This window comes from Myotis brandtii, unplaced genomic scaffold (assembly GCF_000412655.1).
Source record: "Myotis brandtii unplaced genomic scaffold, ASM41265v1 scaffold116, whole genome shotgun sequence".
In the NCBI taxonomy this organism is placed as follows: Eukaryota; Metazoa; Chordata; class Mammalia; order Chiroptera; family Vespertilionidae; genus Myotis; species Myotis brandtii.
The window spans coordinates 2,034,708-2,057,925 of NW_005354010.1; the positions used below are offsets into that span (position 1 = coordinate 2,034,708).

General features: G+C 36.7%; 2 protein-coding genes and 1 long non-coding RNA gene across 8 annotated transcripts in view; 1 reads left to right on the forward strand and 2 right to left on the reverse strand.

Annotated features, from left to right (window-relative positions):
* The window catches only part of LOC106723701, a 13,367-nt gene extending 8,595 nt beyond the window's left edge, over positions 1-4,772 (reverse strand). The window contains exons 1-2 of the long non-coding RNA XR_001359412.1: positions 4,254-4,772; positions 2,875-2,876 (exon numbers count right to left, since the gene is read on the reverse strand). This is a non-coding gene — a long non-coding RNA (uncharacterized LOC106723701). The remainder of the gene's footprint in view (positions 1-2,874; positions 2,877-4,253) is intronic.
* TEX30 (testis expressed 30) lies at positions 3,080-10,151 on the forward strand. Of its 3 annotated transcripts, XR_001359408.1 has the most exons (7): positions 3,080-3,159; positions 3,640-3,870; positions 4,798-4,846; positions 5,320-5,525; positions 6,223-6,479; positions 8,762-8,916; positions 10,061-10,151. XR_001359408.1 is itself a non-coding variant. In XM_005858185.2 (5 exons), exons 1-5 carry the CDS (start codon positions 3,145-3,147, stop codon positions 6,394-6,396), a joined length of 675 nt encoding a protein of 224 aa, XP_005858247.1. In that variant the 5' UTR covers positions 3,080-3,144; the 3' UTR covers positions 6,397-6,683. The 3 variants fall into 3 exon arrangements, 1 of the variants encoding a protein (XP_005858247.1); XR_001359407.1 differs by lacking the exon at positions 8,762-8,916; XM_005858185.2 differs by lacking the exons at positions 8,762-8,916; positions 10,061-10,151 and having other exon boundaries at positions 6,223-6,683.
* A 6,029-nt stretch (positions 10,152-16,180) lies between these two features.
* TPP2 (tripeptidyl peptidase II) overlaps positions 16,181-23,218 on the reverse strand; it is an 83,969-nt gene continuing 76,931 nt past the window's right edge. For 3 of the 4 annotated variants that reach the window (XM_005858187.2, XM_005858186.2, XM_014528233.1), the window contains 4 exons: positions 22,872-23,002; positions 21,895-22,102; positions 19,391-19,510; positions 16,181-17,116 (listed from right to left, as the gene is read on the reverse strand). In XM_005858187.2, coding sequence (XP_005858249.1) covers positions 17,027-17,116; positions 19,391-19,510; positions 21,895-22,102; positions 22,872-23,002 — 549 coding nt within the window. In that variant the 3' untranslated portion in view covers positions 16,181-17,026. Of the gene's footprint in view, positions 17,117-19,390; positions 19,511-21,894; positions 22,103-22,860; positions 23,003-23,218 lie in introns of those variants that run through there. The other variant, XM_014528236.1, reaches the window with a different exon arrangement.

Consider the following 23,218-nt stretch of genomic DNA (forward strand, 5'->3'; position numbering starts at 1 on the left):
GTCGACTTAATAGCACACATTTTTCTTTTCTTTTTTTTACGTGTTTTATTTTTACTGATTTCAGAGAGGAAGGGAGAGGGAGAGAGAGAGAAACATGGATGAGAGAGACATCAGCTGCGGGCCGCCTCCTGCCCGCCCCCCGCAGGGAGTCGGCCTGCAGCCCTGGCTCTGGGCTCCTGGCTCCACGTTCAACCACTGAGCTGCACCTGCCGGCCGGCGCCCGCGGGGCCCGTTTCCCGACGGGAAGGGACAGTGGTCGTGGCGTGTTCGATGCTTTAGCCTGAGATGCGACCCCTTCCTGCGCCCTGCGCGTTAGTCAGAAAAGTCTCTCGTGAACGCCGACGCCGTGGGGACGCTGCAGGCGGTGTGTGCGGGGATGGTCCCCTCGCCGCTCGGCGTCTTGGTGAGGTCGACGGTGTTTGCTCCGCTGGCGGCCCAAGATGCCGAAACTGAGCGAGGTTTTCCACCCGCCCCGTGGGGACCCAGAGCCGGAGACCACCACCCAGCCTGTCTAGACCGGGGTGTGGGGGGGCTGTCCTGGGACCGTGCAGTGTTTCCCGAGAGCTCCGGGACGTGGGCTCCGGGACGTGGGCTCCAGTTCTGGAGAACAGACCGACGGCCCATCTACAGGAAGGGAGTAGAGTTTTCCTGAAAGCGAAAGCCCAAGTTGTGGAGGAATGGTGGAGCGTTCTGGGTTAGCATAGTGGGTTGAGTACTCGTATCTGACTCTACGCCCTCCTGAAATCTCACTAGAGTTACAGTAAAGGGATTTTTAAAAAAAGACAAATCCAGCCTAACCAGTTTGGCCCAGTGGATAGAGCATCAGCCTGCGGCCTGAGGGGTCCCGGGTTCGATTCTGGTCAAGGGCATGTACCTTGGTTTCGGGCACATCCCTGGTGGGGGATGTGCGGGAGGTGGCTGATCCATGTTTCGCTCTCATTGATGTTTCTGACTCTATTCCTCTCCCTTCCTCTCTGTAAAAAATCAATAAAATATATTTTTTTAAAAAAAGACAAATCCACAAGGATGGTGAGAAGGGGAAAGGAAACAAAGCAATCAAATACTGGGCACTAGAAAGGAAATGTCTTAGCACATCTTAGCTTAGCTCTGAACCAGCAGCGGGGAATACTGTGGAGCAGTCTTCTATAATAATAAAAGCGTAACATGCTAATTAGACCGGGCAGCCAGAGGACCTTCCAGGCGAAGCCTGGGCTGCAAGGGCCGAGCCCCTTGCACGAATTTTGTGCATTGGGCCTCTAGTTGTATATAAACCACAGACATCTTAAGACTGCACAGAAACTGGCCGTGAAAGTCATGGTGCTGAGGATGGATGTAGAGGGCTTAGGTAAAGACTTGGGTAACATCTATTTGAAAACGAATTAGATCTGGATTTCTTTTCCCATTCACACCTTTCTCCCATTATCTTGAGAATTAAACAGAGGACTTCCGGCACAGTTAATAATGGGGTTACGTTTATGAAAACGGACACTGCTTCACCCTTCTCCCACTCAAATCCCAGAACTTTTGCAGTCAGACTAATACCCTTCAGGCTCAAATAAGAAAATTTTTCTACACACGCCTACACATATAAGGGAAAATAATAAATTGAACACAGTGGTTGCTTATGGGAAGAGAAAAGAATGTGGTGGCTGGTGGGAAAGTGTGAGGAAACAACTATATACATAATTGTTCTTTTAAAAAGTTCGTACATGTGCATATATTACCCATTCAAAAATAAAATGCATTCTTTACAAAATTAGTCACAAATGAATATACCCTTTGACACAGCAGTTCCTCTGTCATAATTTATATTATAGATATATTTACACACGTGAAAATAAAAGTACAATGCTACTCATTGCAATACTATTTTAGCAAGAGATTAGAAGCAGTCTCAAAATTCATTAACAGATGGTGAAATAAATTATGTTTAACCCTTCCTTGGAGTATTCTGCAGCCATAACACAATGAAAGATGCTTATTATATAAAGAAAAGAATAATCAAGTTATAAAGTGTGTGTGGTGGGGGTCAAAGAAAGATATCACCAGTTTATAAAAAGAAAAAGGAGGGGTATGTGTACATAGAAAGTATCTAGAAAAATATGTAAGAAATGGATAATATTGTGGTGCCTTTGGAGAAGAGATCTTGGTGGCAAGACAACAGTAGAATGAGGGAAACCACTGTATATTTTTGGTATCTTTTGAACATATCCAGTGAATTAAAAAATGTTAATGGAAAGAAAAGATGAATAATGGAGTTCCTGATGTTGATAATATCCTGAACAATAAGAGGTTTTTTACAGTAGTAAGGAGTGCTGGGTAACAACCCTAAACTCTCAGTGGCTTCCAACATGTCATGGTTATTCAGTGGTTTAGATCTGATTAGCCCGCACTCCAGGCTTTAGTTTTGGGTTCAGATCTGCTCCATGTGTCTTCATTCTGGGGCCCAGGCTTAAAAAACAAAAATACCTGGAGCATGCTTTTCTCATGGCTGAGGGTGAGAGTTTCTGGAAATTTGCCCTTCTCCTGCTCATAAAAGGCACATTGAACCCTTTACATATATTCTGTTAAAGCAAGTTCCATAGCCAAACCCAAAGTCAATAGGGTTGATATACACTCTTCCTATTGGGAAGTTCTGCAAAGTCACATAACAGATGGTGTGGGTATATACTTTTGCATGGTGAGAGGGAGCGGTGAGAACAATGGTGAAGGAAATGGGTTAATAGAAATATGCTGTGAAATTAAGTTAAAGATAGTTGAGAATAAATATGCTTAGAATATATCTATATATATCAACATACAGCATCCTCTTTTGAGAAGAATTTTCTCAGAGCTTCCATGTTAAGGTAACACATTGGCTTTGTATTATATGACATCTGTCAGCCCCACACCTGGCCCTATAACCTATTCTGAGTGCCCATAGGAACTTAATTATTGAAAATAATTAATGCATATGTAAAGATACCAGTTCTTAGAGAAGTAGTTCTAAATGTGTTTATTTCAGCTACTGAATGTGTTCATTTATAGTTCTTGTATCATATCCATGTTTGCCAACCCACCTTTCACAATAGGATCTTCTTTTCAGGGAGATGTCCTTTGCTCCTCAGATGTAATGCACTTTAAGTTTGTTATTCAACAGTGAAAATGAGTCATACAGAGGTAATACATATTTTCATATGTTCTGCATCTTCAAGATTCTTTGATGTTGTTTGGTAGTCATATGGTTCCAGAGTAATTTTCTTATTTTCAGCTTGTATTGTGAGCAGCAGTATAGCACTAATGGTTAAAAGTAAGGACTTTAGAGCAGACTGCCTAAGTTTGAATCCAGCTAGTGTCTATATATAATCTTGGGCATGTTACTTAACCTACTGTGCCTCAGTTTCCTCATCTATAAAATTGAGATAATAATAGTATTTGCCTCATAGTATTATTAGGAAGGTTAAATGTGTTAATAACTATAAAAAACTTAGAATAGTACCTGACACACAATAAGTATTTAACTATTAGCTATTATTAATAGCATTGCTTTTAAATCAGAGACTGTTACATGAATCATGGATCTTGAAGAACATTTAGTTATTCAGTTGTCTGAATAGGCAAGGAAGTAATTTCTGATCTCTCTATTCTTTTGAATTCCAGGTTAAATTGAAAATACCTTTTGGGAATAAATTACTAGATGCTGTTTGTTTGGTACCTAACAAGAGCTTAACATATGGAATAATTCTTACACATGGAGCTTCAGGAGATATGAATCTTCCTCATTTGATGTCACTGGCATCCCATCTTGCATCTCATGGTTTTTTTTCCCTGAGGTTTACCTGTAAAGGCCTTAATATTGTACATAGAATTAAGGCATATAAATCAGTTTTGGTAAGAAATTTTCTTTGTATTTACTTATAACAAAATTCTGTTAAAATTCTTAATAAATTTAAGACAAATTTTGTTAGCAGTCATTTGATTTAATTTAAATATCTTTAAATGAGTTTTCTTAGAAACTCAGCAGTATCTGAAGTTTCCATGGAGATTAGTGCTCACATCACTCCATGATACTGCCAGTGAAGCTACTTATGATGTAATTTTTTTACTGGAATTATTTAACTTTAGAATACAGTTATATTTTGCCTACTATAATATGAATGTACACATTTATCATGGTTTTCTATATATGTTATTTGGAAACTATAAAATCCCTGTATAACGTAAATCTGAAATTTCTTTTATTTTTTATTGATTTTGACAGATATGTGTTCCACTTATTTATGTATTCATGGGTTGATTCTCATATGTCTCCTACCAGGGATCAAACCCGCAATCTTGGTGTATGGGGACGATGCTCTAACCAACTGTGCTACTTGGCCAGGGCTGAAATTTCTTTTAATCCAAATTACTCTAAGCTTACTACGTTTTTCAGAGCTTTAAATTAAGATGTTAGTATTATTATCAAATTTTGTATTAGTTGGAAGCTTTTACTGGCATATCTGTCTATATCTTTCCATCTATATATATATCTTGTTCTTCTGTAAAGGTATTTTAATGTTGGACTTCTTTAGACTGATGAAATGGGTTTTTTTGCTTTACATATTTGCCTGTATTACCCAACATGATTTGACAGTGAAGGCATCACCAGAAGAGCAAAGAATTAGTTACCTCTTTCAAGAAGAATCTCTTAAGAATTTGTGGTTGTCTTTGCAAAGATTTTCATACATTTCAGTAATGATGAGAAATATATGTTGATTTTCCCAATGGAATGTTTTATAGAAGAATTGATAATTTTTTGTTGAATTTTTTTTTTTTTAGAGTTACCTCAAGACCTCAGAATACAAACTTGCAGGTGTTTTCCTTGGAGGTAAGTTACAATACTTGTTTTTAAATATAGGACTAGGTCATTGAGAATTAAAATAGATTACAGGAAGCTAATTTAAGGATTTTTTTTGTTTTGTTCTGGAAAGTCACTTACTTGTATGACATCAAAGTACTTTATATATTTATAGCAAATTTAAACCTCATATATATGTATTATAGCCCAAAGATTTCTCCTTTTATTTATACATCTGGTTCACCTCTCATATGATTCCTTCATGAGGATTTTCACAATCCTTCAGAAAAATAATTCCTTTCTTTTAAATTGATTTAGGATTAATTTTTACCTCTTCACAGCTTGTAAGTTTCCATTATGACTTGCTATTTGCCACCTTTTAGAGTTAATTTGTTGATAGACAAATACGATGGATAAACTAAATGAAATTTAATTTGCCACATTATCCCCACTACTTTGTGAATGTTTATACTTCAAACAACTTAATTTTAATTGTTTTTTAGGTCGTTCAATGGGCTCAAGAGCAGCTGCTTCTGTAATGTGTCATATTGAGCCAGCTGATGCTAATGATTTTGTTCGAGGTCTCGTTTGTATTTCTTATCCACTGCACCATCCTAAACAGCAGCATAAACTTAGAGATGAAGATCTCTTTCGTATAAAAGATCCTGTACTATTTGTGTCAGGCTCAGCAGATGAAATGTGTGAAAAGGTGAATTACAACTTGATATTTTTGTGCATGAGAGAGCAAGAAAGACAGATATGTTGGGAACAATATATTACCTGCAGTAGCCAGTCTTTTTACTGGTAAAGAGATGCTGATTTGACTAATTCGAGTTGTGAATTAGTTGCCCTGTTGCTTTGGAGAACCTAAAATAAGCATAATGACAAAATTAATCTCCCTGTAAGAATTGGTAAATGGATTAACTTTTTACTTGGGAAATGATTAATCTGAATCTTATGAGTTGGGGATTACTAGACTACATTTGGTTTATCATTTCAACTTTCAAGCAGATTCTCCAATTTTTTATAAAATTGACTCTTGAGGAAAAAAATAGTAACTTGTACATATTAGTAAATATCAGTGTATTTCCTAGCCTAGAGCATATAATTTCTTTGGGGAAAATATTTTTAGTAGATTTTTTTTGGCTCTATAATTTAATTTTTATCATCAACATTAAATACTTGATCTGTTCTGTACTATTGCTGTTTCTGAGAGATGGGGGACTTCCGGCCACTTCAGTAGACATTTCCTTGCACATTCCTTTGCCTTAAACGTTGTTCGTTGAGTAGGCATTTAATGAATATTTAGTGAATGGATGCTAGTGTAGGTGGGGCAGAAGAGAGAGAGTATTTTTATTAGACACAAATAGATCATTAGTCTAGTATCCTCTTCTTTTTTCCTTTAGAACTTGTTGGAGAAAGTCGCACAGAAAATGCAAGCTCCTAATAAAATCCACTGGATTGAGAAGGCAAATCATTCCATGGCAGTGAAAGGACGGTCAACGAATGATGTTTTCAAAGAAATAAATACACAAATTTTGTTTTGGATTCAGGAAATCACTGAAAGGGACAAGAAATAATTGTCTTTAATTAAAAGCCATGTTATTTTGAATACAAATACAGTTAATTTGATAAAGAACAGCATAACTCTCAGCATTATGAGGTATATTTTCAACTAACTTAATGTTCTTTAATGTTCCCCCATTTATAAAACATGTTTTAATTGTGAAATTGATGTATTTTACAAAATGTGTTTTGAAAGCATAGTTCTATAAAGATGATGCACAAATGTTGAAGACAGTCTAAATATAATTTATTTTTATTAATATAGTTAAGTTTGAAAAAATTAAACATTTGAATTTTGTTACAGTGAAACTTTTGTCATTTCTTTGCAGTTGAGAAAGTAATTTTGCAGAGGAGTGTCATCTTTAAAAAAGGAAAGCAACACTCATTTTACTATAGTAAATTTAGTCACTAATTCAGGCCCTCAACAATCTCATCTGTATAATTGCAGAAACCTAATTGATTTTCCTATTTCATTGTCTCCTTGCTTCAGTAAGCCACTTGATACCTCCAACTCAAAAACTTGGGAGATGTTCAAAGGTGATTATTAAGGTTAAAGTCCTTAATTTAAGGCCCTGCAAAATAGGCCCTATCAACATTTTAGCCTTATTTTCCCCATTCTCTAAACCTATACACCTTGTTTATAAATAAATGAGGCGTGTGGCCTGTCAGCCGTGAGTTTGACATACTTGCTGTACACAGTACTCTAGGTAACATGGACTACACAAATATCTCTCCTTGGAACCCACATAATATCTTGCTCTTTGATGTTAATCACACTTTGTCTTCTCAGTAGGTTATTAACATATCTAATCCATACCACTTAAATTACATACTCCTTTAAGTCAGGGAATAGTTTTTACTCACCTTTGTATATATAAAGCAGTTTTTAGTTACTTATTGAATGACTTATGCTTTCATTATTCAATAAATATTTGTTGTAGTGACCTATATGATATTCACAGAATTTCTAACCGTTATGAGCAATCCTGATTTTATATTGTTATTCACACGCCTATAATTGGGACTTTTTTCCTGGTACATAAAGAATAAAAACCTAGTTCACAATGTTTAAATAGCTCAAAGAATGTGACATTAATCAATATAGATTTTTTAAAACTTCAGTTTTTTTCCTGAGTGTTTTCCTGTAGTGTCTATTACTGTTAGTAATGTGATTTCTCTGGTGTTCATTATTTTTTATTATCTATGATTTTTTAAAATAAATTTAGCTTAACATTTATTTTTTAATAAACTAAATTTATTTTATTATTGATTTTAGAGGATGAGAGAGAAACATTGATCAGTTGCCTCCTGCTCATACTCCAACCAGGGATTGAACCCACAATCTGGGTATGTGCCCTGACTTGGAATTGAATTCACCATCTTTTTGTGTACAGGATAATACTCCAACTCAACCACACCAGCCAGGGTTAGCATTTACTTTTAATTCTTCTCACTTGAGACTGACATGAGAGGTCTCCAGTGCAAAGGACAGAAGTGTTTCATTTGTGCTGAAAACTAGGTAATTGTACTTTTATTAGTAGGCAAGGAAATTAAGTAACAAATATGAATGACAGAGCCCTGGAGGGGGATACCCTTTACCTCTGCAAACTTAAGCATCAGCATGAGAGTTACACAGAAGTTCCTTTTCAGTTTTTATAAGAGCTATTCAGTGGTATACTAATAAAGGTTCAGTGCCATAAGCTCTGAAAAATCTAAGGAACTAGAGAGTAAAGTGTTAAAACATTGAATCCCCTTTAAGGTAGTTACATTAAATGAATTAGAGAATGCCTGCCATAGGCAAGAGATTGTTTTGCCAGTTGCATTATTATTTCATAGGAAAAAATTTAAAAAATCACCCTATGTAGGTGAAGAGTCAGAGAGGAGGGTGTACTTTACCCTGAAATCCAGAGGAATTGCTGAAGTTTTTTCTAGAAGTAATGAATGCCTACCATGTATTCTACAAAGATATTCTTTGCAAAGATAACCCCAAGATAACAGTTAAACCTAAATTAAGCATGTAACTACCTGGAGGCTATGGTCCAGTAGACTGAAAGACTGTAAACTCTGACATTTAAAATGTGCCTTTGATCTTACTGTCTTTCACCCTCTGGGACAGTAAGAGCCCCAAATATCTTCCTTGCACTCAAACTTATGTGACCAAAGAGGCCTGAACACTATTTATAAAGAGTAATATTTCTTTCCTCAACTCACCTTGAATAAGTGAAGACTAAGAATTATATCTTCAAAGGGAAAGTACTCTAAATCCAAGGTAGTGTTAACATTTTCATTAATAGTCCATACTGTCACTACTTTGTGACTGAAATTTGAGGGGAAAAAAGTGAGCAGGACTTACTCTGCCCCACCCTATTCTGACAACAGGACGCATCACAGTAGTAGCTACTTCTTGGAATCACCAGCCAGGGTGAAAAGGAAATTTGCCTGGAGACCATGGTAAAATCTAACTTTGGTTTTCAGCATAATGGTAGATTGTTGAAGAGGAACAACAGATCCATCCAGTAAAAGGAAATATAAAAGTAGATGCTTTAAAGTTAAAAAATAATCTGCAGACCCATTAGAGACGAGCTCTCATGTCCTACATAACAATGAGGTATACTAATAATAATAAATTATTTGGCATTTATCTTAAATTTAAACTAGGTCATCTAGCTTTGTTTTTTTCTAAATCTGGCAACCTTACATTTTTATTTTCCTGATTAGAAAAAAAGCATAAAATGTACTATTCCTGGTGGTAATAGGAAATGGTATGTCCAGTCAATTTTATTCTACATTTGAATTATGGGGCAGTGATAACTCACCTATACTACCCTTAGAATTGTGTTTCTTTTTGTGAAACTAATAGAGGATTATTTAAAAATTTTTAGCCCTAGCTGGTTTTGCTCAGTGGATAGAGCGTTGGCCTGCCAACCAAAAGGTCCCAGGTTCGATTGCAGGCAAGCCCATGTACCTTGGTTGTAGGCTCCTCCCCAGCCCTGCCCTGGTCAGGGCATGTGCCGGAGGCAATCGATGTTTCTGTCTTTCCCTCTCTCTTCCACTATCTCTAAAAAAATCAATGGAAAAATATCCTTGAGAGAGGATTAACAACAAAAATTTTTTAAGTAAAAATTCTATAGCACCACACATCTCATTATTGCTAAAGTAAATTGCTATGAACACAGTTAAACACCCACTCTGACACCTAACTTTATTTAATCACTGCTGCCCTTGATAAGATACTGAGAAGCCCTAGAAATTTTTTTTCTGGCAGAGTGCTGCATGTGGTTATGAGATGAGGAGGACTTCAGAATGATAATTTCACATATTTAAAAATGTCAGCAATTTTTTTAATTTTAAAAGCTGTGATGCCGTAACCAGTTTGGCTCAGTGGATAGAGCGTTGGCCTGCGGACTGAAAGGTCCCAGGTTCGATTCCGGTCAAGGGCATGTACCTTGGTTGTGGGCACATCCCCAGTAGGGGGTGTGCAGGAGGCAGCTGATTGATGTTTCTAGCTCTCTATCTCTCTCCCTTCCTCTCTGTAAAAAATCAATAAAATATATTTAAAAAAAAAAAAAGCTGTGATGAGTGGATTGGAAGATAATGCATTTTGAACTTATAGGACCTTCTACACCTGGACTTCTCAAAATGACTGGATGCCAATTTTCTTTATTTTAATTTTCCTAGGAGTTATTTTTGAGATCGTGCTCATAAAGATTTGACTTGGTTTCAGAAAAAGTTTGCACTTCCAGAAAAGGGTAGTTCAGATGCCCAGAAGGTAAGAAAGAAAAAAAAAATGGTTGATTTCTTTCTCTCCTATTTTTCAGTGTCACATACAGATAACATAAAATTATGGAACTTTGATATTGGGATTATTCTAACATTTTATTATCTCCCTTTTTAACAATATGTTTTTATTGATTTTTAGAGAGAGGAAAAGAGAAAGGAGAGAGAAACATCAATGTGAGAGGGAAACATTGATCAGTTGCCTCCTGCAAGCCTCCCACTGGGTATTAAGCCCACAACCTGGGTATGTGCCCTGACTTGGAATTGAACCAGCGACCTTTCAGTGCACAGGATGACGTTCAACTAACTGAGCCACACCAGCCAGGGCAAAATTATAAAACTCAACACCAAAAACAAGACTTCAATTAAAAAAATGGGCAAAGAACCTGAAAGACACTTCTCCAAAGAGGACATACAAATGGTCAATAGACAAATGAAGAGAGACTTAATTTCACTGATCATCTGAGAAATGCAAATTAAAACCACAATGAAATATCACCTCACACCTGTCAGAATGGCTATCAATAAATAACAATTATTGGGGAGGATGTGGAGAAAAAGGAACCCTTGTGCAGATTGGTGCAGCCACTGTGGAAATCAATATGGAGACACTTCAAAAAATTAAAATTAGAACTGCCTTTTGATCCAGCGATTCCAATTCTGGAAATTTATCCAAAAAAACTGAAACACTAATTCAAAAGAATATAGTCACCCTTATGTTCATTGCAGTATTATTTACAACAGCCAAGATTTGGAAACAGCCAAGTGCCCATCAGTAGAGGAGTGGACAAAAAAGCTGTGGTACATTATCATAATGGAATACTACTCAGAGGTAAAAAGGAAATCTTACCCTTTGTGAGAGTATGGATGGACCTGGAGAGTATTATGCTAAGTGAAATAAGTCAGAGAAAGAGAAGTACCATATGATTTCACTTATCTGTTATCTAATGAACAAAATCTATAATAATAAAAGCATAATATGCTAATTAGACTGGATGACCTTCCAGGCGAAGCCAGGGCTGTGAGGGAAGCCGGGCCAGGGGAAGAAAGGCCTACTCTTGAATGAATTTCGTGCATCGGGCCTCTAGTAAACAAAATAGAAACAAATTTATATAGAGAACAGACTGACAGCTGTCAGAGAGGAGAGGGTTGCGGGGGAGCTTGGCTGAAAAAGTGAAGGGATTAAACAAAAAAAAAGGAAGAAATAGACACAGGCAACAGTGTCAAGATTACCAGAGGGAAAGGGGGATGAGGTGAGGTAGATGAGGGTTAAGGGGGGATAAATGATGATGGAAGAACTGACTTGGGGTGGTGAACACACAATATACAAATGATGTATTGTAGAATTATCTAAAACCTATAGAATTTAATGTCATCCCAATAAATCCAATAAAATATGCAAATTTGCTTTCAAATCTCCTCTTAAAGCCCACGATATAGAGAAATGTAAGAAAGTAACTAGTATAGTTATGGGACCTGCCCCATAAGTCTCAAACTTTCAAATAGTTATCTTTCACATTCCCAGGACAAAGGTATATGATGATCATCTTTATTTTCTTATTTTCTAAAGGGATAGAAGTTTATCCTTTTAGTAAAGAGAGATTGATTAGTTATATAGAATTTTTGTCTTTAAACTTTTATTATAGGAAAATATCCTATATAATAAAAGCCCAGTGACTGAAACGACAGAACGACCAGAACGACCAGAGACGAGAATGACCACGGCTGGCCCCACCCCCCAGTGGGGACCCCCACCCTGATCCGGGGCTCCCATCAGGGCAAGCCGGCCTGCCCCCACTCATGCACCGGCCCTCTATCCTATATAATAAAAGGGTAATATGCAAATTGACCCTAATGGCAGAACAACCAGAATGACCGCTGGACCAGTCACTATGAAGCGCACTGACCACCTCTTGGTCCCTTTCTCTGGCCAGTAGGCTCCGATCACCCAATGGCAAATGGGGAACTGGGGTGAGTGGCGGCAGGGGACGGGGCCAGGGAGCAGGCAGAACGGCCAACCTCTTGGTCCCTCTCCCCCGGCCATCAGGCTCCCATCACCTGATGGCGAATGGGGAACCTGGGATGGGTGGTGGCAGGGGGCAGGGCCGGCTGCAGGCAGCTGGGCAAGATGGCCCTGATTGCAGGCCAGGACTAGGGACCATACCTGCACACGAATTTCGTGTGCCAGGCCTCTAGTGAATATACACTGAGTGGCCAGATTATTATGACCACCCCATCAGTACTTCATTGGGCCACCTTTTGCCTTCAATACTGCGGCGATTCTTCTTGGCATTGGCTCCACGAGATGTTGAAAGGTGATGCGAGGAATCTGACACCATGCCTGATGAATAGCACTGTCCAGTTCTGTGAGATTTGATGGTTGTGGAACCAGCTGCCTGATGGCTCTTTTAACTTCGTCTCACAAATGCTCAATTGGATTGAGATCTGGTGATTGTGGGGGCCACCTAAGCAAGGTAAAGTCTCCCCCATGTTCTTGAAACCACTCCTGCACAATACGAGCACCATGGCATGGCGCATTGTCTTGTTGGAAGAAGCCATCTCCATTGGGATATGCCTTCAACATAATAGGATGAACCTGATCAGCAACGATACTTAGGTATGTTGTGCTATTCAGACGTTGTTCCACACGAATTAAAGGGCCCAAATCATGCCAGGAAAACATGCCCCAAAACATAACACTGCCCCCACCAGCTTGAAGGGTTGTACTCATGCATATGGGGTGCATGCTTTCATGCTGTTTCCGCCAAATTCTCACTCTGCCATCAGCATGATGCAACTGGAAATGTGATTATTGGACCACGTGACTTTTTTCCAATGCTCGACTGTCCAATCCTTATGTTCCTGTGTGAATTGGAGACGTTTTGTCTTGGTAACTGCAGACAGCAAAGGTGTTTGAACAGGCCTTTGGCTTCCATATCCCATATGATGCAGTGTATGGCTAATTTGCCTACAAACATCGGGTGGTCATAATAATCTGGCCATTCAGTGTATAAAACAGATAAGTTGTATACTTTAAGTATGTAGTTTATTATATGGCAACTATAACTCAATAATGCTGTTTAAATAAATAGACAAAAGTATTATGAAAACTCACCCCCGTAAATTTTTATTCAACTCATGGCAAATCTTATTTCATCTAAATCTCCACCCACTTCTTTGCTCCTATATAAATTTGAAGACATATCCATTCTTCTGTATATTCTGTTCATATCTATATGACACATAACCATATCACATTTAAAAAACATTTTATATACAATTTTTGTATTAATACTATTAATATATTAAAAATCAGTTCCCATTTCCAATTTTCTCATGTTATGACATTTTGAGTTTGTTTGAATAAGGACCCAAATAAGGTCCACATCTTTGATTAATTGCTTGATTGGCATGTCCCTTTTTTTTTTAGATTTTTAAAAATTAAATTTATTGGGTTACATTGGCTAATAAAATTATATAGTTTAAAATGTACACTTCTGTAATACATAATCTGTATACTCATCACCCCAAATCAAATCTTCAGATTCTCCATCTTGCCTTTCTTTTTGCAGTTGGGTAGTCTGTTCTATAGCATTTTTACTTGCTGCATTATGCCCACTGCATTACCAAGGTATCTTTTAATAGTCCCTCTATCTTCTCTTCTTCCTGTAAATTATACATTTTAATGACAGGCTTGGAACCATATAAGCTAAGTCCAGTTTAAACTCCAGCCAAGTTACACTCATGAGGAAAAGTAATGATTATTAAAACCAATGAGTTTTGAGGTACCTTGGTACACAGAATCATTGAGACATGTTAATAACTTTTAAAATCCTACATAAAATGAAAATGATATATTTCCAGTTGATATGCATTCTATTCACATTTTGGATATGAACTGGCATATCAGATTCTAGAAATGCAGTCCTATCTTAAAAGTCACTAGATGTCACCTAGTGAAAACAGTGACATCTGGCCTTGATATTGGAATTGTGGTTTTTCACATCAGAACCTTGAGAGGACAGAGCTTAAACACACACTTCTTTGAAATCCTCTCCCCAAAGCAGGAGCAATATGATACTAAAACAATACATTGCCCTAGAAGGGTACAGCCAACTCCCTGCTGTGCAGTAGTCAAGACTGTTTTGCATCATAGATGTTCAGGCTGCACTGACCAGCCTGTCAGGAGGGCCCAGCCACTAATTGCACCTGCAGAACCATACCTTTCTTAAAGCGTATATCCAAAACTCTTCCACGTTAAAAAAACAAAACAAAAATCAAAACCTGAAGGATAAAGTCAATATTTGGGAGCCCTGGAATGATGATTTTGTGCAAAAATAAGTCTTATTTGAAGGATCCTAGAATGTATTGTATCTTGATGTCACTCATAAAGTAGTACTTCAAAATAAATATATAATCAGGAAGTTTCTAATTTTAAAATTCCATTAAAATTGGTTACTAAATTCTTGTGCTAAAAAGAAAAATACGTCACTGCAATGTGGACCATTTCATCAATGCAGAAGCACCTCTGAAAATTCTCTCCATTAAGCCATGGGGAAACAAGCAAAAATTATCAAAAGCAACTTTTTCAGAATTCCTAAAATTAACCAAAGGCATGTAGCAATCTGAGGCATGTTTGTGCAATTAAAATGGCTGAATCTCAGAGCAGTGTGTGTATTTCATGATGTTTTAATTCGCCCAATCCCCATTCCATCTCCAGCTCCATGGTAGTCCTGAAAAGCAGCCTGGCAGTCATTGGAGGGAGCCACATAGGGTTGGGAGCTCCTCCAAACTTCCATTTCCAGAGAATTGTCATTATTTAACTTATCTGGTTGTTTTCTAGAATACCCCCAAGTGCAAATCAGTCTTTATTAGACAGGTTTAGTCAGATTCTAGAAAGAATTTGGTTTACACGACTGGAAATGCAGTCCTATCTGAAAAGTCAGATCTCTCTTAGGCCGAGGCCTTTTCCAGTGGCTGTCCAGATAATTATAGGCAATTGTGTAATTTTGTGGCTGCCTGAAATGGTGGATAACTGTTGGGCTAATCAAAAAGCTTAAAAGGAAATATGTTCATAGGGGCTTTGAAAGCTCTGACAAACTCCTGAGCACCTAGAAGGGCACGCACACAGTACACATCCTTAGGAAAGACTTGAGAAGGACCCAAGCTCTCACCTCTAGCTGACCCAGAAGCTCTGTGCAAGCAGATGGTACTTACCAAATATAGCAAAACCTAGATTATAAAACAGGTTTTGTAATTAATAATCAGCAGCATGACCTTAGGAAGTAACCTATCTTTTCTGAGCTTCTCAATTTTTTTTATTGGACTGAACCTGTGTTTATCGGGAGACCTGTATGTATGTAGGTGAAAGTGTTTGTGAGGGAACAGGCATGTAGCTGGTCATTGATGGACTTCAGACTCTAGATGGTTCAGAAATTGTATGCAAAACGTTGGCATGCATATTTCTATTTTTTTCATAAAGCTCTAATGTATTAATCAAATAAAGGAATCAATTACCAGAAACCAGTTATGAACAATTAGACAAGATTACTGGTAGAACTTTTTTTTTTTTTTAATTATGCGGGCATCCTGGTTAGTTAACAACAGAGTTGGCAGGAACCAGGCCCAGGATGCCAGCCAGCTTCCGGCTGCTGTTCTCCCAGCAGTGTAATAGAACTTCTATATGTAGTAGTAAATTCTAAGGAAATAAGATTTAAAAATCACACACATACGTGCGTGCGCGCACACACACACTTGCTATAAGTCAGGAGAGGCTTTTAATATTGTCTATGTGTGTCTATTTATTTTATGGAGAAAGGATGAGAGAAGCAAGTATAATAGTCAGAAAGATAAAATAAGTTAAACATACATAAAATCTAATCACAATAAGATTGGAAACATTCAAATGATTGCAAGTCTATCAGAAACATTATAAATTACCTCAAGTTTTTTGTCTACGAATTTATATTACTTTTGTTCTAATCCAAAATTTTAATTATGAAAAATTAAGACCAACTTTAAGAAGCTTCAATATTCACGTTTATTTATTAAAAAATTAAGGTATCAGTGTATATGGTGTACTGTGATCTTGGTTTTGCACATTTATTCATATGTTTACATTATTTCAACTTTAATAAACATACCATATGTGTGTCTTTACAATACCTGATAAAGATTTAGCTATCTGGCACTTATACATGTATTATTGGTTCATTCAGATGCTATGCACATCAAAAGGATGTTAAAAATGATTGGCCTGAAATTACTCCAAGATGAAGATTTATAGAAGCAGTTCTGCCCCAGCAATTGCCACATTATTTATTTGTGCCCCTTTAAATTTCCCCCCTTAATTGAATGTAAAGGTTAAAAAAAAAAGACAAACCAAAAAAATATCTGAAAGTGAAATTCTGTTACTTTTTAGTCCAATAAATAATTTTAGCTACGCTTAATGTAGCTTTTTTAAGGCCTTCATACAATTGAGAAAAATTAAAGTCGAACATGTTAAAACCCTGTTCTTTTATAAAATAAAAAATAGAATTTTACAGGTTTGCAGTTAAAAGTTACTATTCAAAACTTATCATGCATGTAGTAGCTGCAACCCAAATGAAAGTCCTTGGTGCTGGCAGTCAGGGCACAGCCCATTGCCAGCAATGTGAGGCATTAAGAACACACCATGATGTCAGAGGTCTAGATTTACATGTATTAAGCCACACGCCAGCAAAGTCTCTGATAAATACACATCATTTTAATAATCAATATTTGATAGCAGATGAAAACATGCATTAGACTAAAAATGCCACAAATTTGTTTTTCTGTCCATCCACTATAAAATGTTCTTTTTTAAAATTTGAAGTCTTGGCTCTCCGTTTAGAAAACACAATAATCAGGAGGATACATGATGGGGAGCCAGTTCTCAGTAAAAGATGCACAATGGGTCCATCCAAGTAACTTCATCAGCTATAACAAAACACAGTGATACATTATTAAACAACAGATTTTCAAGTTTAATGTTTAAGGCAAATTCTGCATTAAAAATTTAGTAATAATGTGGTAGTATGTAGAACTCTCCTTCCATCCAACCTAGCATCAACCCACCCACCTTCCTTTCTATGAACCAAAGTTTCTTACTACCAATTATAAACTTTCCTACCAGCTAACCTACCCTAGTAATTATTATCATCCGAACCAACCTCCCTTTTTCCCTCTTTCCTACTAACCTTTGTTTTCCTTACCAATTAACTTATTTGCTCCCTTCCTACCAATCTAGTTTCCTTTCATTCATTTTTTTTTTTTCTGAGTGCCCACTAGAAGTCAAATTAGGCATTGGGAAAACAACACTGAACAAACTGACTTCCCATTTTTAGAAACTTATGTTCAATTCAGGAAAACCAAATAATAAAACAGCAAGTTAATACATGAATAAATAAGTAAAAAAAAAAAAATATATATATATATATAAATCAGGTATACAGTAAAAATAAAACTATATAATACAGAGTGACTGGGAAGTTACATGGTCAAGAAAGAGATCTCTTAGGAGGTAACATTTAAGTTGAAGCCTGAATGTACTGTGTCATCTGAGGAAAAGCTTTCTGTACGGCTCGAACAGTTAGGTCCCCTCGTGGACAGGGTGTGGCCAAGGATTTCACCCAAGCAGAAAGGAGGCTAGTGTGGCAGAAGCAGAGTGAACAGGGGAAGTGTGATCTGAGATATGGCTAGAAAGGAAGGCAGGAGCCAGATTACATGAGGCCTTATAGGCCACAGTGAGGAGTTTGGATTTTATTCTAAATGTAATGGAAATTCACCAGTAGGTGTCAAAGCCAATGTTTCTGGTTGCTAGTTGAAAACAGACAGGGAAGCAGAGTGGAGGGGAGACAAGTTACAAAACACCCCTGAAATCTATGTCTGGGTGGATCACTGGCTTCACAAATGTACAAGTTTGCAGAGTACAGCCTACATGATGAGATTGGACTTATTAACAATTAATTCCAGAAAGAGTTCTCTTAACCTATTCAGAGATCTGAAGGAGCTAATTTAAAATGTCATACAATTTTAACTGGTAAAGGTATGCAAAAAAGGGTCTAAGAGTAAAGATAACCTATAGTTTAATAAAAAATTTCCATAGGAACCTACTGGTTAGTTTTACACCCAAAGAATACCTTAAATATAAAGAGCAGCCCCTTGACCGCATAACCAACATTCCCCAACCTCCCTTTAGGCATAAACCAATTACGCATCACAAAGACAAGGTCAATAATAAATAATATCTGTGGAATTCAGTAAGTTTTTATACTTGACAATTAACTTCTGCAAAAAGGACAACCACAGAATTTCACTCAATATAGTACAATATGTGATAAAATAACATCATGGCTGCCCTGGCTGGTGTGGTTGTTGGTTGGTGTGTTATCCCATACACTGAAAGGTCATGGGTTTGAATCCCAGTCAGGACACACCCAGATTGTGGGTTTGACCATAGTCAAGGATATACAAGAGGCACCGATCAATACTGCTCTCTCACATTACTGTTTTTTCTCTCCCCTACCCTTGCTCTCTCTCTCAAATCAGTAAAAACATATCCTCAGGTGAGGATACAAAAATGTAATAAGCCCTGGCCTGTGTTTTTCAGTGATTAGAGCACTAGCCCACCAAAGGGTCATGGGTTCAATCCCCAGCCCATTCGAGCACGAGCAGGAGGCAACCAATCAATGTGTCTCTCTCATCTCGATGTTTCTCTGTTCCTTCCTTTCTTTCTCTGGCTCCCCCCACCCTTCTACTCTCTCTAAAAATCAATAGAAAAAATATCATTGAGTGTGGATTAATAAAAATAATAATAATAAAATAACATAATGGCCTATCATCTCAAATGAAGAAAATCAAATATAAAACTCTAAAAATTCAACCATTTTAGAATTAAGCCAATATGTATTTAAAGAAATTATTTCCTTCATAAAGGAAAACTTTGTCTTCTACCTGTACAAAATTCATAATGCACTGTGTGTATATTAAAAACACCTGAAGCTAAATACAAGTTTTCTGGACAGGACTAAAAAATTTAAATAGCTTTTGACTGCCTCTTTATGTATTTATTTTATTGTTCAAATTACATTGATTAAATATTATTCATGATAAAGTCAGTACTGTTATATCACTACCATGAGGCTTTTTAGGTATCTTGTCACTATGCAGTATTGAAGTGACCCTTATGGTGACAACTGAAATATCACTTACTTGAATACAATTTTTCCAGTTTTCTTTTGTTGGTTTTTCTTCCACAAGTTTAGTTGCAAATTTAAGGCCTCTCCCATACATTTTATTTACTAATGCATGCTTGTATGCAAATGTCAAAACCTGTAATGTAAAATAAGATAAAGCTTATCTATGAAATATTTAATATCTTAAGGCATATAGCTTTAATGAAAAATTAAGGCTTTTACAGAAGTATAGCTTTTAAAATGAACATGTTATATATCATGTAAATTGAAAAAAATTTTTAAAAGAACAATGTCGCCCTGGCTGGTTTGGCTCAGTGGATAGAGCGCCAGCCTGTGAACTGGGTCCCAGGTTCGAATCCGTCAAGGACACATGTCTGGGTTGTGGGCTCGATCCCCAGTGTGGGGCATGCAGGAGGCAGCCAATTAGGGATGCTCTCTCATCATTGCTGTTTCTATCTCTCCCTCTCCCTTCCTCTCTGAAATCAATAAAAATATATTTTAAAAAATAATAATAAAAATAAAAGAACAATGTCTTCAAAAAAGGAGGGTATCCCACAGAACAGGTAATTTATCTTAAGGAAGAAATTTTTTATAATAAATTCACTAGCTGTTGAAATCCATACCACAATACCTCTTCATGAAAAAGAAAGCAGGGCTAACCTAAATGATTGCAAAAATGCAAATTATGACAGAAGTACAAAAGTATAGTTATTATAAATTATCAAAATTATAAATGATAAAAGAAATGTATTAATTATGTAAACTTTCCACTACATACTTTTATACAAGTTTTGTACCTTTAACTATCATATCTGTCAAATATACTTGTAACCATTTATTTACTTTTTTGGTCTCTACTTTTAGAATGTAAGAACATTCTCAAATAAAGAAATCCTGTCGCATTTATTTGTATTCTAGAGCCAAGTAAAATGTAAAATAATTGTTTAACTCTGAATGTAAATAGGCAGGTAATATAATGCACGGCCCCTAATACAGTAGTATTATAGAAGAAATATAATTATTTATAACAATTTTATTATGATGTTCATCAACTTTCTGTTGGACCCATATCTTATTTGTCTTTTTCCAGCAGCAATCTTTTTTCAGTGTTTGGCATAAAGTAGATATGTGACAGGTCCTCCTGTGTACTTAATACTCATTCATAAAAACATATGGTAGGTAGTGTCATTCACTATCCTCACTCAAAAGATAAGAAACTGAGACATCAGAATAAGATCACACAGATAAAAGTAGAAGAAGCAGGATTCAAACTCCAGGGGTCTGATTTCAGATCCAAATTCTTTTTTTTTTTAAATATATTTTTGATTTTAGAGAGGAAAGGAGAGGGAAAGAGAGAATCACTGATTGGCTGCCTTTTGCATGCCCCCCACTGGGGATCGAGCCTGCAACCTGGGCATGTGCCCTGACCAGGAATCGAACCGTAACCTCTTGGTTCATAGGTTGGCGCTCAACCACTGAGCCACACTGGCTGGGCTCAAATACAAATTCTTAACCTCTGGTGCAGTTTCCTGAATATAACTGAGTTCCTCCTACATATGCACTACTGTGTAGTGGGGGGGAAACCTGAAGCATACAGGAAGAAGTTTCCCCCTACTTCCAACGGTCTTTCCAACTATGAATTACCATAGTTCATTTTGAAAATAAACATCTGTCTACTAAAACAAAACAATTTTTGTGCTAAGCAAGGAGAATTCCACTGATCTCATTTTATTTTTTTTTATCTCCAGGGGAAAGAAAGGTTGACAAAAAATTGTAGTTATATAATGTCTACTATAAGAGTTATAGTAGAGAGCGAAAAGGACTTAAAAACATTTTTATAACCAAAACCCAAACATTTGTCAATGTTATTTTTACTAAACTGGTCAAAATTTTGATCAGCTATAAATCAAGATGATAATTATTTAGAAGTTTAAGAGTTTTGAGAAAAATATCTAAATTAACCAGGATACCATCCCACTCCCCAATCCCTGACAAATTAGCACATAAATACAGGGTGTCCCAAAAAATGTATACATAACAGCTGATAGCTCAACTTTGAAAATGAAATGTATTTTAATTAAATACTGCCTTTATAATTATACAAAGTGTGTGTATACATTTTTGGGACACCATGAAGACACTTTCTAGAAGATATTTTTAATTTTAGCTTCATACATAACTAGCTAGATTAACCAAAAGAATACTACATACATTCTCAAACTGTTTTCAGATTATTGCCGAATAGCCACTTTGCAGACAGATAAAATAACGGTAAAAATTGTTTTAAAATAAACACGTCTTCTTCAGAGCCAAGCTTACATTCACTACATTTATTCAGATATGACAAATAGGTAGTGCTAAACACATCTTCTTCAGAGCCAAGCTTACATTCACTACATTTATTCTCTTCTTCTTCTTCTTCTGGCCAGTAACTGGGAAATAGTAAACAGTAGGCAATGGGGCACAAGATAAATCTGTGATGTAACCAAAAACTGCACAAAAAAGAAGCAGAAACGTTACCTTATTGTCAAAAAGATCAGTCCATTTTGTAGTTTCCCAAAAAGTTTCCGTCAGAGAATCCAAAGTACTTTCTCCTTCTTCTTCTCTTCCTTCTGCATCACTTGAAACAGCCCCATCTTGATCCTGTGCTTGAAGAAGATGGTCAGCCAGGGCACATCCTTTTCTACACAGGGCATCTACGAGGGTGGATTTTTGTTTGTCCATGTCACTGCACACCAAATCAAAATACATTTCACAGATAAGTAAAATTTCTTTAAAAGTACAGCCTTATCTGAATTAAACCCATGCATTTTTTTGCTTAATATTTACAATGCAGAGATGTTATTAAGTAGCTATGTATATACATTTGTATCGTACATCAAATAAAATTTCTAATAAACATCCAATGAGCCACTATTTTTACACAGGTTAAATGGGTTAGAACAGATGGACTTGGTTGAAAAAGAATGCCATCAGAAAACAAATACAATGCTTACTCTGTGCCAGGAACTCTTTTACCATTTTATACTCAAAACAATTCTATGAGTAAGATACTATTAATTACCTCCATTTTGCAAAGGGAAAAACTGAGGCACAAAGAGATTAAGCATTTGCTCAAGGTCCTACAATTAGGAAGTGGCAGATCCAGGATTCTAAGCTACTTAGTCTTTTTCTGGAATTCCTACTCTTAATCACTAAGGTAGACTGCCTTGCTCCAGGGCAGGTATCTTTATCTTCTTCTGATGTAACAAATCTCTACCAGGACTGAATCTAATGGTAAAGAAAGCAAACTGCTTTTCTTCTGCTTCATCTTAAAATGATTAAAGAAAATTATTACAAAGTATCTAAGGAGGGAGTATCTAAATCTTGACAACTCATTAGTTATAAGGATATAACAAATACCAAGAAGGAAAAATATTCTCAATAATATCAATCCCTATTTTTAAAAAGGTAACTAAGAAATGAGATGCAAGAAAGATTATTTACTGGTTAGGTACTTTTTTATAGTAGCTGCATCGGGCCTGGGGTCAGTCTTCATAGCAATATAAATTGCTAGGGCCGTTTGATCTATATGAGAAATAACAGCATCTGCAGCTTCAACAATTTCATTAAGTCTTTTCATTCGTTCCTGGAGAGGAAAAAAAGGTAAAAGGAAGGAAAAAAAAAAAAGCATGTTATCAGTGAGTATATTGAAGCATTTTCATGTCTGTTGTCTCAACTCCAGTGTGAGGGGACTATATAATCCACTTGCAGCCCAGGGGGCTCTGCACTCCTACCAAGATCTTTGTAACTGTCAGCATCTCTTCAAAAGCTGAGCTTAGACAAGAAAATACCTAATTTACAC

Bases quoted from the DNA above. Each gene is read 5' to 3' on its own strand.
- TEX30 (XM_005858185.2), top strand. The intron at 4,847-5,319 runs GTAAGTTACAAT...ATTGTTTTTTAG, and splicing joins TGCAGGTGTTTTCCTTGGAG to GTCGTTCAATGGGCTCAAGA. The intron at 5,526-6,222 runs GTGAATTACAAC...TTTTTCCTTTAG, and splicing joins CAGATGAAATGTGTGAAAAG to AACTTGTTGGAGAAAGTCGC.